At 42.9% G+C, this 15705-nt stretch overlaps 2 protein-coding genes across 10 annotated transcripts in view; one reads left to right on the top strand and one right to left on the bottom strand.

Moving 5' to 3' along the window:
• Window positions 1-453: 453 nt before the first annotated feature.
• On the top strand, window positions 454-3805 carry LOC130260679 (nucleoside diphosphate kinase). Its single transcript, XM_056506292.1, has 5 exons — window positions 454-824; window positions 1051-1183; window positions 2236-2337; window positions 3029-3141; window positions 3569-3805. The coding sequence occupies exons 1-5, from the start codon at window positions 454-456 to the stop codon at window positions 3684-3686; spliced, it is 837 nt and encodes a 278-aa protein (XP_056362267.1). The 3' UTR covers window positions 3687-3805.
• Window positions 3806-4232: 427 nt separating this feature from the next.
• MBTD1 (mbt domain containing 1) overlaps window positions 4233-15705 on the bottom strand; it is a 35575-nt gene continuing 24102 nt past the window's right edge. For 8 of the 9 annotated variants that reach the window (XM_056506243.1, XM_056506236.1, XM_056506238.1 and 5 more), the window contains 3 exons: window positions 15397-15631; window positions 14726-14803; window positions 4233-8150 (listed from right to left, as the gene is read on the bottom strand). In XM_056506243.1, coding sequence (XP_056362218.1) covers window positions 8032-8150; window positions 14726-14803; window positions 15397-15631 — 432 coding nt within the window. In that variant the 3' untranslated portion in view covers window positions 4233-8031. The remainder of the gene's footprint in view (window positions 8151-14725; window positions 14804-15396; window positions 15632-15705) is intronic. The other variant, XR_008841822.1, reaches the window with a different exon arrangement.

The raw sequence follows: 15705 nt of genomic DNA, 5'->3' as shown, positions 1-15705 counted from the left end.
AGGTGTGGGGGTTGGTTAGTGTTTCTAACGTGACGAGGCAGGGAAAAGGGGGAGGCCAGCATTGTGCATGGCTGAGGTGCCTGAGCAGCTCCAGTGTCCAACCACGAAATCAGCCTGTGAAGCCACTAGCTGGCCTCTCAATAAGAGACAGAGGTTATTTCATTGATATCCCACCTGCAGTGATGCCAGATTATAACTTGCTCAGGCAAAGGTGCTCTATCAACTAGGAAAGGGCCAAGTAGCAAACATTATAAAAAGTCACAACACACTCCCTGCTTCATGTTGTGACACGGGTTCAGGGACTGGGAGGTTTTGACCCGATAAAATCACCGATACTGTTCCTGGTTACGGATCCCACACGGATTTCTGTGATAAATACGCTTTTGAGGAGCTGTAGCCGTGCTGTGCGGTGCCGGCCGCGGGAATACCTGAAAGCAGCCAACCCAGCAAAAAATGAGTACCAAATTATTTAGTCGTGTTAAACATCCGCCGTCATTTCAGTGCCTTAAAGGCTTAAGCCGCAGCTGCTGCGCCTGTATATCAATAACCCCGAGGCGGCGGAGGCGACAGGTGCCTGGCCCGGCGCCGCCAGCGCTCTCTGGGCCCGGGCCCGGGCCCGGCAGTTCAGCGCTCCGGCCGCTCCCGCCGCCTCCCGCACCCGGCCCGGTCCCGCTCGGCGCGGCGCTGCCGATCCCGCCCCCGAAGCGCCGCCGGCCCGGCGGCTCCTCCCCTGCGCGGGGCGGGGGATCCGCGGCGCGCCCGGCCCCGCCTGCGCCTCTTCCTGCGGCGGCAGCGGCGCGGGCGGCAGCGGCGGCAGCGGAGAGGTGAGGCCGGGCCGGGCCGGGCCGGGCCGAGCGGTGCCGGGCGCGGGGGAGCGGGCGGAGGGGCCGGCGGGGCCGGCGGGGCCGGGCCGGGCTCGGCGGGGCCGGGATGGATGGACGGACGGATGGATGGATGTTCCGTGGCGGTGCCGCGTGGCGGGGCGGTGCCGCCATGGCCGCCGCCGACCTTGAGGCCGCGCGTCCCCTCACGCCGCCTTCCCGCCCGCAGCGCCATGGCGGGGAACGGCGAGCGCACCTTCATCGCCATCAAGCCCGACGGCGTGCAGCGCGGGCTGGTCGGGGAGATCATCAAACGGTTCGAGCAGAAAGGGTTCCGGCTCGTGGCCATGAAGTTCGTGCACGTGAGTGCCCGCGCCGTGTCCCCAGACCTCGTCCGTGCCCTGCCCGAGAGGGCTCCGCACACCCGCGCCCCGTCCTCACCCACAGCCCATCCTCACCCGCACCCCGTCCTCACCCACAGCTCACCCGCACCCGCACCCCGTCCTCACCCGCACCTACCCCCGCACCCGCACCCCGTCCTCACCCACAGCTCACCCACACCCGCACCCCATCCTCACCCACAGCTCACCCACACCCGCACCCCATCCTCACCCACAGCTCACCCACACCCGCACCCCATCCTCACCCACAGCTCACCCGCACCCGCACCCCGTCCTCACCCACAGCTCACCCACACCCGCACCCCGTCCTCACCCACAGCTCATCCACAGCTCACCCACACCCGCACCCCATCCTCACCCGCACCTACCCCCGCACCCGCACCCCGTCCTCACCCACAGCTCACCCACACCCGCACCCCATCCTCACCCACAGCTCACCCACACCCGCACCCCATCCTCACCCGCACCTACCCCCGCACCCGCACCCCGTCCTCACCCACAGCTACACCCACACCCGCACCCCGTCCTCACCCACAGCCGCACCGAGAGTCGCTCTCCCCCCGCGGCTCCCCCTGCCCAGCGCGGAGCTGCTGGCGGATGTGCAGGAGCACGCGGCTGGCCCGGCCTTCCTGCCCTGCCCTTTCCAAAAAACCCGAATTTTGCTGCAGAGGTTTAATGCAGCCCGATTGAGAGCTGGAATGGCCTTGGCTGAAAGGTTGTGTTGGGTAACGCCACCTCGGGATTCCTGTACTCTGCTTATCGCTGAGGGTCACTGCCGTGCAAAGAAATCATATTGACAATTCCCAGCGCTGCCACAAAGAACTCCTTTAATGTTACAGCAGGAGCTCTCGCTGGTAGCACAATAGCACTGTGCCACAATTGCACTGCAGCATTGTTGGGAGCATTAATTATTAGCAAATCTAATCACTAACGCCGTAGTCGGACACCTCTAATACCTTTTGTTCAATGATATTCAGATAATTATGTCTAAAGTTACATCTGCCCTTTTAAAGGCCTCTGAAGACCTTCTCAAACAACATTACATTGACCTGAAGGACCGCCCCTTCTTCCCTGGTTTGGTTAAATACATGAACTCTGGACCTATTGTGGCCATGGTAAGATTTTAGTTTAAGATTACTTTCTTGAATATATTTGTCTTGCTGTATAAATTATTAAGGATATTTAGAGATAGTGTTGCAGAAAGATTTTTTCCAAACTACCTAGTTGTGATAGTGGCAAAAGAAAAAATTGAAGACAGTGAAATTACCATGTGATGTGAACAGTGCGTTTATAAAATGGGTATTAAGTTGCCTAATATATAAATGTATAAAGCAAAATTCCTGAAAGCAAATCTTCTCCACCAAATACCTGTTTTGGGCAAAAAAAGGTCAGGATCTGTGGCACAAAAACCCATCTTGTGTATCATTAATTTTTACATTGCCCCCAAAACAAGGTGCTTGCTCCAATATCAGCTCCTGGTGTGATGAGGAGAGCAGAGAACACCCAGCAGGGTGTCCCTATTCCACCACCACACAAAGGGTTGGCAGTTGGCTTTGTGCCTTTCCTCTGAGGCTTGGTAAAGTATCTCCTTCACTGCAGTAACAATGTTGATAGTCCTTAAAGTCACTTCTAGTTCCTACGTTTTTTCCCCTTGCCACCTTTACAGGCCTTAGAAGGAATTTAGACTAGGTTCATATCTTTAATGTAGAGCCTTTGTTTCTTTGCAAAGCTTGGTAGAGCAAAGATCAGTTGTCAGTATCTTGCATAAGCATGGCTTAACAGAATTTTTATGTTTTTTACCTTAAGGTATGGGAAGGACTCAACGTGGTTAAAACTGGGAGAGTGATGCTGGGGGAAACCAACCCTGCAGACTCCAAGCCTGGCACCATCCGTGGTGACTTCTGCATTCAAGTGGGAAGGTTTGTCTATTAATTGATACTAAAAAACTCAACTCCTACTCACTGTTCATCTGCCAACACAAAACTGTTGGCAGTGTTTTATTCTAGAAAGGAGAACTGGTAGTAGAGACCTTAGTGTGATGGTGTTTCATTTGCAGGTCACAGTGCATAGCTGCAGCCTAGGAAAGTGGCACAAAGCTGACTTTATTTGCAGTCCAGCTCCTCCCAGAGCAGCATGTAAGCTCAGGCAGGGGCTGTAAAACAGTAGCTCTAGAGTAGCCTTGAGAGGCACAATTAGCTCTTGGGGGGAGTGGGGGTGTAGGAACACTCTCCCTGAAATAACAGCAATAGTCTCCCCCCTCTAGATGCTTCACCCAAGTTTTTGCAAATTAAAAACAAGGCTGCTGAAAGTGTATTTTTATAGAACAATGTTTGTCTCCTTCCACAGGAACATCATCCACGGCAGTGACTCTGTGGAGAGTGCACAGAAGGAGATCAACCTGTGGTTCAAACCCAATGAGCTCATTGACTTCAAGCCCTGTGCACACGACTGGATCTATGAGTGATGGGTTCCCACAGTGATTTGTGCCTTCCAACACCTCATCTCATTCCAGCTGCTGCCCTGGGAGCAACCACAGTTACGTTAGTGCTGAAAGTGACTGTCAAATAAATGGGTGTGAACTAATTCCTTGTGGTGCATTCACTTACAACTGACCCCACGTCAAATCTTCATGAAAGTCATTTTAGTCACTCAGGAGCCACTGACAAGTGACCCTGGCACAGCTGCTGGACTCAAACAGTGGCAAATTTGCAGAGGGAGAGCTGAAGGGAGACTGGAGTTACTTCCAACACAGCTAGAAGGAAAAAAGGGATACCACAAATTTCCCTCCTTACACAAATACTAACACTTAATGAAATGAGACCAAGTGCAAAGCTTGCTCTCTGAAACATTTACCTGATTCACCTTGTCTTATCAAACCTTGTGCTCAGGGTCTCACACAATTTCTTGTCACACCAACACTTTAAATTAAAATACTCATTTTTATAGATTGTAGATATTTTTAATAGGGCTAAGAATGTGTTTTAAACAAAACAATCACTACTCAGAAAAATCTTTTTAATCGTTTTTATTTTGTGTAAAAAAGGCAAATTTAGTGAATTATTTTCATCTTGTACACAAAGTTATAATTTTAATGTTTTTCACATCCATGCTGAAAATCTGCAGTCTCGTAAAAATGAAAGTAACATTAATTTCTCCAAAAGCATTTTTTCACTGAGTTATGTACATTGCATGAGAAAGCTTTAAATACTCTCTCACCGACCACACAAATTACCAAGAAAATAAAAGATTAAATTTGTACAGATATTGATCTATATATCAAATACATACAGAAATGATGTAAAAACCCATTTGTTTCATCTTGATTCCCGCCCCAACATTTTCCCAGGGGCCAAAGCTGATGCCTTTTTTGTATAAATGGCTGTGGCTTTTTATTTTAAATATGAAAAAAATCAAAAGGAAGAAAAATTCAGCTGAAATCACAGTTTTTAAAAATCCCTTCCCAATAAAGGATTGTTACCAAATATATTAGCACCATCGTACAAAGATCGAGGGAGGGTATTCACATCACAGGAAACAACAATAAAAAAACCAAAACAAACACTGAAACCCGTGTTAGTATCCGTAGAACAAGGAATCAATAACTGCTGTAGCTCTCCTCAGATGCAGCAAGGAACAGGTTAGAGAGTTCTACTGAAAATAATGAAATAATCAAAGATCAGCAGAGATCTGGAACGAGAAAAGGGGCAGCAGCCAAGTCGGGACAGGGCTTGGGCTGCCTCGTGGTCAGGAAAGCCTGCTGTGCCAAATGCCAGAATTAGTCCAACCCCACTGAAGGTTCTAGGTGTCCAACATCTGCTGCTCCTTCAGCCAGGTACCACAGCTTGAGAGCCAAGAGAAACCTCCCAGAGGCACAGGAATGCTTTGCAAAGCCAGGGATCTGCCACAGGGACACCCCACAGGCTCTCTGGGATCACATCCCTGGTAGCACCTTGCTCAGGTTTTCCCCAAGCTTCTCTCAACAAGTGACTTCCAGCAGCTCCTTCCATGGCTTGCTCAGCACATATGTCACTGTACCTGACAATTACACAACTGAGGCATTTTATGAACTCAGAGACACAAAAGTTTCACCAACTGCTGAAGTCACAGAGGTACCCAAGAACAAACATCACCTCAAAGACTTTAGTGTTTGATGAGTAACAGAATATTACAACGACTGACAGACTTTAGAACAGATTCTTACATTTCTCCCAACACAGGAAGTATGTTAAGGATTAATTTTCCCTCTTGACATTTGAAGATTTGACTCCAAAATCAGGGATGAGCCTGGGCAATGCTCAGTTTAGTGACCTGGCAATGCACCTCACTCATTAACTAGCCCGACCTTCTACATTATGACTAATTAATGCACCAGTTTTTCTACTGAAGTCAGAAGCTGTTGATGAGAGAAGAAAACAAGACTGTGAGAACCTTGTTCCAGATGATAGGACAACCTACAAGTTGTTGCATTAAAGAAAAAAAAAAAAAAAAAAAAAATCAATAGTGCCATACTTACCAAAGTAAATCAATGCTTGCAGAGCTGGATTTTACAGCAGATTAAATTGAGAACACAGGAAAACAATCAAGGCTCAAAGTGTCACTACAATGGTCTCTAATTCTAGTTCTCCAATCCAGGCTGTTCAAAATAAACATCATGGGTGGGTCAGAATCTGAGATAAGGTGTTTGAAGTCTACCAGGTCCAACAAAATCCTTTTTATGGCTGTTTTAGAGAGCTAAAATGTCTTTACATCTGAAGTTATAGATTCTTGTAATAAGATTAACAGATTCTGTCAACAGAAGAAGCTGTTGTTGAAAACAGGTTGTTAACAAGGAAATTTTACCAGTAAGGGAGAAAAGAATTCCAGACATTCCTACACTACACAGGACATGTTTTACTTCCAATAGTAAATACAAAACTTTACATAATTAACCCCTCTTGCATAGAATGAGGTAAACCTGTGCATATCACCAATACTAAGTACCCAAACTTGGAGCAATATTTTAGAAAATAATCAAATTGCTGGTTTTCAACTTTCTATGCATTTTTTTTAAGCTCAAACAACAACACACAAAAATGGTCTCCTGGGACTCTGTGGGTTGATATCCTTAAAGCATTTCTTATGCTGTAGGAATACAGATGTTAATAATTTCTGATCAAATTTCTTTTTTAAGCCCTAATTTATGGTCAAGAGTCAGATGATCATTGTACTGCTCTGAAGGGGACCTGTGAAGACCCAGAAGCACTTAGAACTTATGAGATAATTCCTGAGAGTTTAGTTAATGAACCTTACTTGTAAAAGCTAAAGCTCTTGATGCACATTCCTCCAGTCACAGCTCTGCAGGGCTGATCAACCACCTCACTCATCAACACCATTTACAAAAATGTACAAAGGTTAAAAATATGGAAAGATAAAATCCAAATTAAGACCTCCTGCAAAAATACCTTGTGTTTAAGCTGTCATCATTTTCATCCTTTTATGTGACTTTTGCCTTGTAAAAATCTGGAAGCTGACTAATGGGACATGGGGCTAATGGGATGCTTGACATGAGACAAGAATTCCAGGCAACAGGCAAATCCAGTTTATGAATTATAGACTAAAGCCATGTGATTTTGATGCTGTTCTCAAGTCTCAATGCCTTTGTTACATACTGCAGCAAGACATGAATATTGCAGGTTATGCAGGACTGAACTAATTTTTAATCCAATCAATTTTAATCGGGCTCCTTTCAGCTCACCTGAAACCATGTGGCACATCAGTTAGGAATGGTCACAGATAAATATTTAAGATGCTAAGGAAACAATTAGGGCTTTCTGAATTGTAAAAAAAAAAAAAAAAAAAAAAAAAAAAAAAAAAAAAATCACAAGAATACTCACAAGTTCCTTCCCACTACCAAGGGGGTCCTTAGTGACTGTCCATCTAAGCTGCTTCTTCAGTCAAAATTCAGAGCTACAACTAACCTTCCAATGAGAGAATTTCCCGAAGTTCCAGTTTGGCATAGGGCTCTGTAAACATTTGCTGAAGCATTCCAAGACTACAGACATTCATATACAGACAAGAGTTTTGTAGATCCAATCCAATGCCCACTGCAGTCGATGGAGACAAGGCTACTGATTTTAATGGGCACTGAATCAGACCTTAAGGAACGTTAAAAAACAAAACATTATATAAAAAAGGATATTTTAAACGAAATAAAAACACCTTGAAAAGTTAAAATCTTCCTCAGGCGATGGCTCTGTTGCACTTGGGGCTACTCACTGAGTAGAGCATTACAGGACTATCTTCCACATATAATTTATGCCTCTAAATCAGGGCTTTAAAGCCTTATTTTCACAATTAAAAAACCAGAGGCGTGACCAGTGCAGTTCACAAGAGTCTAAAAGTCTCCCAACTTGTACCAAAAAGGTTCATTTGTTATGACAGTTCGTTTGTATTTGCAGCTATATCTTCCTCCAACTGCTTCCCACAACCATGCTAAATAAACTTTAATCTTACAAAAAAATTAGAATTTCAGTTCTTGTTAACAATGCACAATAAATCTGAACTTGAAAATATTACAAAATTCTTTCAAAAGCTTCAAGTACAACACAAAAGTGTCCTTTGTTTTTGTTTTTAATAAATTGAAAAATCTTTTTCACTAAAATAGTTTCCCCGCCCTTCCAAAAAATTCGGAACTGAGTCTAATTCATCTACATGTCTCAAAGCACATCAGGCACAGTCACCTGAACTGCACCATCCAAGTGGGAACAAAATCAGTCTTGGAGAAAGGTTCTTTTCCTATCAGCAGTGCTGTGCCCTCCCTGCTGGGGCTCTCAGGGCTCCTGTTTGATGTAGTAGCTGGCAGAGCCGTTGCTCTCGTGGTCGGACGTTCCCTGCAGGAAGCTGTACTCCTCCCCATCCAGCAACTCCTCCTTCAGCTGGAACGAAGTCACTGCAAACCAAAAATGCACATTAAACATCTACTGCATTCTAAGTGCAACTTTTCCTTAAATTTACTTATTATTGATATTGGGAGCATCCCAGATTCACCATTTGCTTATATACCACATTTCAGCAATGCTTTAACGCTCAGGATCCCAGAGAACAGACACTTTGTGAGTGCAGATGGAGCCTGAAGTTATGCTCCAATATTAACAGATTTCAATTTACTTACAATAATATATTCTCTACCAGATTTTCTCAAGAACTGAGTATTTTAAACCACTTTAACTTTTAAATCACTTTGCTTCCCATTTAGTCTTTACACAAGTGAAGATGAGATTGAAAGTGGCCAACAGTTAACCTACAATTCAAATTATTTAGCCCAGTTACTGCAAACAGTTTGTGAGACAACAAAATATACTGACAAAGATTCTCAATCCATCATTAAAATTTTAATGATCCCAGAAGGTAAGTTTTGTTAAAGCAAAACATTTTCTGTAGTTTTAATCTTCCCTCTTCTTTTGTCAAAATTAAATGGAAATGAGATTAAGACAAAGATGTTTTGAGTATCAATGTCACAATTACTTTTCCAGTTTTATTAATGGAGATGATTATCAAAATATGAGCACAATGAAAAGAACACTGAAAACAAAACATGTAAACGTTCATTAAAGGTGCAGTACCCACATTAAAGGGTTGATTATAAAAAAATAAATGCTTCTCTATGACCAAATGAATGAGAAGAGTATCAGCTTGTCATTATTGAATATAAAGTTTATATATATTGTCAATGTGTCTTGAAATGCAGAAAATAAGCAGTGAAAGGAAAAAACCCTAACCCAGAGCCTGTTACTGATAGCCCTGCAGCGATTTATAAACTGTCTGATTATTCTTTTATAAATATTCTATGTTGAAACAATCTCTTGAGCTAAATAAAAATAAAATTTGAAAATTAAAATAGTAGATGATGTCAAAAGTTGCTGCAGCATAATGCAAGCTTTCCTCATCTATCTTTAATAGATTCTTCCTCCCACCTACACAGCCCACAGTCCCTTCCCTATTTTTTTTTCTCCCAAATACTTTTCCCTGCATGATGTCCAACTCTGCCCATGATTCCTGGTCTCTGGGGGGCAACAAAGTGTTGTCTAAATGATAAGACACAACTGGCTACATGCCTATGCTGCAATGCCTTAAGCAAAGGCTACAGAGAGGTCAGGGATACAAACCAACCCACCATGCACCTTGTGTCCCTTCTCTTCCCCAAGCAGGGAGCTCCTATAGCTACAGGAGTAACAGCAGTTGCCATGACTTGGATTGTCTCTGGCTCATTTGAACCAAAGTCCTGACATTTAGATATTTAATGATATCTTACTTCATTTGTTCCTATTACACAGCTTTTAACTACAATTCTCCATTAGAAAAGCTTAGTTACAGCTACACACCAAATTACTTGGAAAAAGAAAGAGGAAAACTAATGGAAGTCATTCAGCTGAAGGAAAAGGAATTCAGATGGGCCAGGTACTTCCTTTTTACATTGTCCCAGTGATTTGTCAGGACAGAGACAGACTGTGTCTGATGCCATGACAATTCAGATCTCCCAAAACCAATACAATATGCTCCAGGGTTGGGTGAATCTCTGGAAACTGTCTCCTCCTCCACCAGGCTTGCTGTAAGTTCTTTTTAAAGGTGAAGCAGTTCAACAGGTGAATTTCAGTGCTTAAGAGATCATTTCAGATAACTGAAAGATGCAAAGTACTCATGCACCTTAAAGCAGCTCCAGGAATTTGCTAGAGAGCAAAAGCACTTCATACAAACCAAGGTGAAGAAGTGCTGAACCTTTCTCCTGTGCTCATGACAACACAAAAAGGGAAAGAATTGGATTTGAACCTTACTGAGATCTCCCATGCACAAGAAATTTCAGAACAGATGCTGTTTTGTTACTTATCTTCCTCTGGCTCCATTCAAAGCCCCACAAACATTCTGCACTGTGCCTGTTTATGTCCTACAGCTACAGCAACATAGGGCAATGAATGATGCTGAGGAATATGCACATAATTAATGAGTTCTGGCCAATCTCAAACATGTTCTAAACTGATTAGATGGTATCAAGATCATGTCTCCTTCCAAGAGACTGAAAAGGTATGGTCTTGCTGGCTACAATATAAACACAAACATCTTTGGACAATGACAAGGCTACACCACAAAATTAATTCAGATGTGTATGTCTTTGAATTACAGAAATACAATGCAGGTGCAGGTTTGGCACAAAAAAAGAACAATTGTGCAGAAATAGATCCTCCAGAACACTCTCCCCTAAGCAAGGCTCCTCTTTGGCATCAAAGACTCTGTTAAACATATCATATACACACCAGTAGAACATGAAGTCAAACCAAAGGGGTCCTTGAGAAGTGTTGAGAGGTGAGCAGAAGAGAGTAAAGGTTTTCCTCAGGTCCTAAAGGTGGCACGTGGGCTCCTTTTCTCCCAGTCTGTTAATGGCTAACACATGGACAAGACAAACTGTTCTGGATGTATTCCAGAGTCAGCAGAAAGTGCTGACAGGGCAGCCTGTGCAGCTTAAGGGAGTAATCAAACAAATCTGAAGTTAAATCTATCAACCTGGCAACTGCCCTGCAGGGAGAGCACCACCCAGCCTGACAGCTCCTACTGCCACAATGCATTTGTTAGCAGCAATTTGCTGCATTATGTTGCCAGAGATATCAGGAAAAGGGAAGAGAAAAAACTACCAGATCCTTGAAGTGAACTTGTATGACTGAAGATTGATTACATTATGTAAACTATACTTAGATAAGTTCAAAATTTTAATCTACTTCAATATTACTGATTAATTTTTAAGAGGTTTTCTCTGCTCAGTCATACAGATGTACAATTATACTGCTTTAAATATATTTTCTCAGTAATCCACAAAATTTCAAATAACACATTCCAAAGATATTTTCCCAGATAACTGCCTTTTTCTGATAAAAAAACCAAAAAAATGTTTATTTACAGCATATTTTCTCTGCAAAGGAGAGTACACAATAATGACCTACTTACATCCAATATTCTCAGATCCACATTACCATTCAGTTTTCCAGGGTGCATTTTTGTATTTTAACACTCTGCAGAGCCCCTCTGGGATTCTCACTAACCCACACCACAACCTTCCTCCTCAGAAGTTCTAAACCAGCTGCAATCCTCTGCTATGATTAATTCAGTGACATGGTGCATCAGTGAGAATGAAAAGCTCTCTAACAGAAAAAACTGAACCAACTAAAAATTCAAAGGAAAAAAAAAAAAAAAAAGAAAAAAGAAAGACTGGATGAGTCAGCACATGACCCCCTGGAGCATAGCTTCCCACTGTGCAGTGACACCCTGCTGTGAGCAGTTACCTGTTTGGAGGCTGGGCCTGAGCTCCTGGCTATTCCTGGGAGGCTGGAAGGCCCCAGGGGCTGTCAGTGCTGGGTTTGGAGGAGGAACCAACTCGTCATCCCCAGAGAAGCTCCTCAGCACCTCCCCTGCCATGGCTGGGCTGGACAAACTGACAGGTTTCTTCCCAGCTCGTCTCTTCCTCTCTAAACATCAAGTCAAACTAAAATGAACGCTCGGGTTAAAGTGCATCAGGCAACTCTGACTGTTCACTGAGAAATGGCTCTGACTGATGTCCACCCATTCTCAAAAACCAGGGCCTGTACAATGGCACCATTCACTTATTAATGGGAATATTGTTCTCAACAACCACACTGTGGTCCCTGAATTTTACAGGCTATGGGCAGGACTTCATGGGCATTGCTCAAAGCCATGACCCACTTATTTCATGCTCTATCAATGAAATACAAATGCTGTGAATGATTTCTGCTGTAGCTACACTGCACAGTCACACACATTCTTCTGCCTGGACACCCAAGACATCTTGGCTCAGTTTCAGGCTGCAGTTGTTTCAGTGTATGTACCTAAGAAACAGAAGGATGCTTCTAGGAAAATAATCCTCTCTAGGCAAAGTTTATCACCTCTTAAAATATATGCTCTTAATTCCCTTAGAATGGTATTTCCCATTTTACAGTGCCAAACACAACCATTTCAGCACGTAGAAAAAAACTTCCAAAAATGCCCTCAAATTATTAAACACTGCATTCTTGAAAAAAATGTTATTAAAACATTTCCCATACAAATGACTATGTTTCTCCTTTATCACTAAGATGCTCCCATTCTGTGCTCAAGGCATGTTCTCTGTAGTATTGAGGGCACAAGGTCTGTAACACAAATCAGTGCTTTCAGCTACATTGAAACTGTGGCTGCTGATGCTTCAGTCCTATCAGCACAGACAAACAAAAGCCCAGCCCTGAAAAGGTGACTGATTATGCATATCCTAAAGATACCACCCTGTTTAAATATTCTTCTTATAAGACAACTTCAGGATGAGCCTTTTAGAGAGATTAATGAAGCAGAATGGTGTCTGCAGAATCCCAGCCTTGAAAATATTGAGGTCAGACTATCATTTCAGTAACCTTACTCTGATACATGCACCCAGAGGAAGCAGACAATACCAGCAGATATTGCATCCTTCATTATTAATTAATTATCCAGGCAGGCTGGCACATTAGCCTTCAAGCAGTCACCTGCACAGCCTTCTGAGCAGCAGGCACACAGCACAAAACCCTACTCACTGAAACAAACACTACTGGAAAAGGAACTGGGGGAGATTCTCAAATGTTTACCATGCAATCAGTTCTGCTTCCCAGAAAACATGTGCACTCCCAGTGCTCCCAGGAGGAGGGGACACTGCAGCAGAAATCTGCATCATTACACACAGCAGAATGACTCAATGACATCCTGGGCTGTGCTGTGGGCACATGAGAAAGATGTGTGGAAATAACCCTGCCAAATCTAATCTAATTTAAGACACAGAATTTCTTGTTAATCATCTGGGGTGACTTTACATGGTACCATAAAAACATGGTGGCTGCATTAAATGGTTTCGTGACTGAAATTCTTTACAAAATAACTTCCTATTTTATTTACAAGTGCTGAATAAGAAAAAGCTTCAGAAGACATTTTTAGTGTTATTTCCTGTGACTCAGCACTTCCATTGCTGTAACCTACTTAGAAAAATCCCATATATGAGGCAGCCAGCTCTAATTGTTCCTGACCTTGTTCTCTCATCTTCTGGTGATTAAAATTATTTCTTAGTATTGAGCAAACAGTCCAGAACACAATCAGAAGTTTTCCATGTTCCACAGGCAACACTTACCTTAGGATAGTTAGAAATTAGGTACAAATTTCCCTAGCTTAAGTTTTCTAAAGCTGGACTAAATCTCCCTATGGCACTAAGTAAGAGGAATTATTTTTCCGGGCTTGGGTCACATTTACTGTAAGACAGGTACAGAGGCATTAGGAAGGGGATAAGGTAAGGAGTATGATCATCTAGAACAGCTTGCTAAACAAAATCTGCTCAGACAGTGCAGAATTACACAAAAACAGGACCTACACAAGGGTAATTAACCATAGAGCCATATTTCCCTAGCTTAAAGCAACAGCACTCACACCTCTCCCTGGATATTCTCAAATCAGGAGTTTTCCAGTACCTGAATTCTACTTAAACACTGCTGCAAGATTCTGAAAAGGATCTGGATTTTACTGTTTATTTCCTCCAACAGCAGAAAGGAAAACCAGTGCAATGTTTGGGGCACTTAACAGTAGATACTAAGAACTTCCCAGACACCTGTTTTATCTATGGCACCCACCAGCCAACTTCTTTTCATGCCCACAGATAACACAGCAAAGGCTGTACTCTCAATGACTGGGGAAGAAGGTTCCAATTGGCTTTAATAGATCCATTCACAATTTCACCAGGAAGGTAAGGTTTTAATTCCTCACATTAGTTCTATACAACAACAAAACACTCTGGAAACAAGACTAAATTAGGCAAACTAATTTTGTATTTTAACAATTTGATTCCAAGGGAATAATTTACTGTGAAAACTACCTGAACACTGCAGATTATTAAAAATGTCATTACCGTGTTTTACTGTGACAAGAACAGCCACACACAGCAATGCTGTTTATTTCTGAAAGTTACAATACAAAAGCTTAATTTACATAGATGCCTAAATCAAAAAAAATCTGGCAAATAAGTAGCTTTTTTATTTCAAAGAGAAGCCAGTTAGATGATAATTTACATTTTCTACACCTCATTCTTTCTGATCCCAGTAACTTGTTTCTTATTCCTTCACCTATGTTACAGAGAGCAGAGGTAAAACTGTGTTCATACCTGAGTATTTTGTACAAGGCAGTACAACTACCAATATAGTACAAAGCCAATAAACTATTTAACTGAAATTATGTCAGAATACAAAACTATTTTTACCATTGTCCATCTACAATTCATAGATTATTATTATTAGCAACATCTACCCTATCATGAGTTATAAAAAATATTCTCAATGGAAAAGTTCCTTTTGTGGCATACTGCACCTTTAAGCATAACACCTGTTTAGACACAAACATTTTCAAATCGAACAGGCACTTACGTAGAGACCACAAACTTTAAAACAAAAGGTAAAGTGCAAACAGTATTTTGTCACCCACTTTTCTTATGTCCTTTGTACTGTTGTGATTTAGCTTTTTTCTTCTGTTTGGATGAACTTGACTGGCTATCTCTTGATGCTGCAAAAAATGAAAAATTCAAAACCTATGCTTATTATTTAACAAAAAACCCCACGCTTTAGAATGTGTCAAAGCTGCTACAGTTACAGAATTTTTGCTTAGTGACTTAGCAAAGAAATTTACTGTGGAAAACCTTGCATTAAACTACTTAACATAAATGCTCTCATAAGCCTCTCATCAAAAAACAGTTCTTGGAATGCATTTCATCAGTTATTATCACTTGATCTGACAGGATAAGTTGTGATGTAATAAATTAGACAGAGCTTCTGCACAGGCTGAGTTCCACCAAATTCAGGAGGTGAAACAGATACACTGGCAGTCTTAAAGCAATAGAAATTCTCAGTGAGCTCCTCCAGAACTGACAAGAGGCTTTTTTCCCCTGCATCAAATCAGCATCTTCTGGCATTGAACAGTAAAAAACACTCAGAAGTACTTTAGAAATCAAAGTGTGAAAGATTAGAACTGTGAATTAGAACTTGCAGGCATTAGCAAGAGTTTTTTCTATTTTTGTCATGCTTGGAGACCTAACTGAAGAGGTTAGAAAAATGAGCCCCCATGAAATTCATTTCCATTACTGCCAAAGCAAGACTCACACTGGGGTGCTGGAGGCTGGAGCTGGTACCCAGTGAGCTGGCACCACCCCACAGGGTACAGGTCTGGGGACTCACAATCCACCCACTGATCGTACTCGTCCTCCCAGCCGTCGAAGTGGATGCGCAGCAGGCGGTGGATGATGCGCGTCACCGTGGCCACGCACACCAGCCGCGGCTCCATCAGATCCACGGCCTCCAGCTTCATGCCAACGTGGAAGCCGTGGTTTGGGACTTCCTGGGGAAGCAAAGGAGGCAAGCATCAGTAAACACACATCTTCACTGGGATAGTTTAAGCACAGTGCTGAAACA

The sequence above is a fragment of the Oenanthe melanoleuca genome, chromosome 18 (genome assembly GCF_029582105.1).
Source record: "Oenanthe melanoleuca isolate GR-GAL-2019-014 chromosome 18, OMel1.0, whole genome shotgun sequence".
NCBI lineage: Eukaryota > Metazoa > Chordata > Aves > Passeriformes > Muscicapidae > Oenanthe > Oenanthe melanoleuca.
The sequence above is the reverse complement of the archived record's forward strand: the minus strand, read 5'-3'. Positions and strand labels throughout refer to the sequence as shown.

Excerpts from the sequence above, each read along its gene's own strand:
- LOC130260679 (XM_056506292.1), top strand. The coding sequence starts at position 454 with ATGAGTACCAAATTATTTAGTCGTGTTAAACATCCGCCGTCATTTCAG. Across the intron at positions 825-1,050 it reads GCAGCGGCGGCAGCGGAGAG|CGCCATGGCGGGGAACGGCG; the intron begins GTGAGGCCGGGC and ends TCCCGCCCGCAG. Across the intron at positions 1,184-2,235 it reads TGGCCATGAAGTTCGTGCAC|GCCTCTGAAGACCTTCTCAA; the intron begins GTGAGTGCCCGC and ends GCCCTTTTAAAG.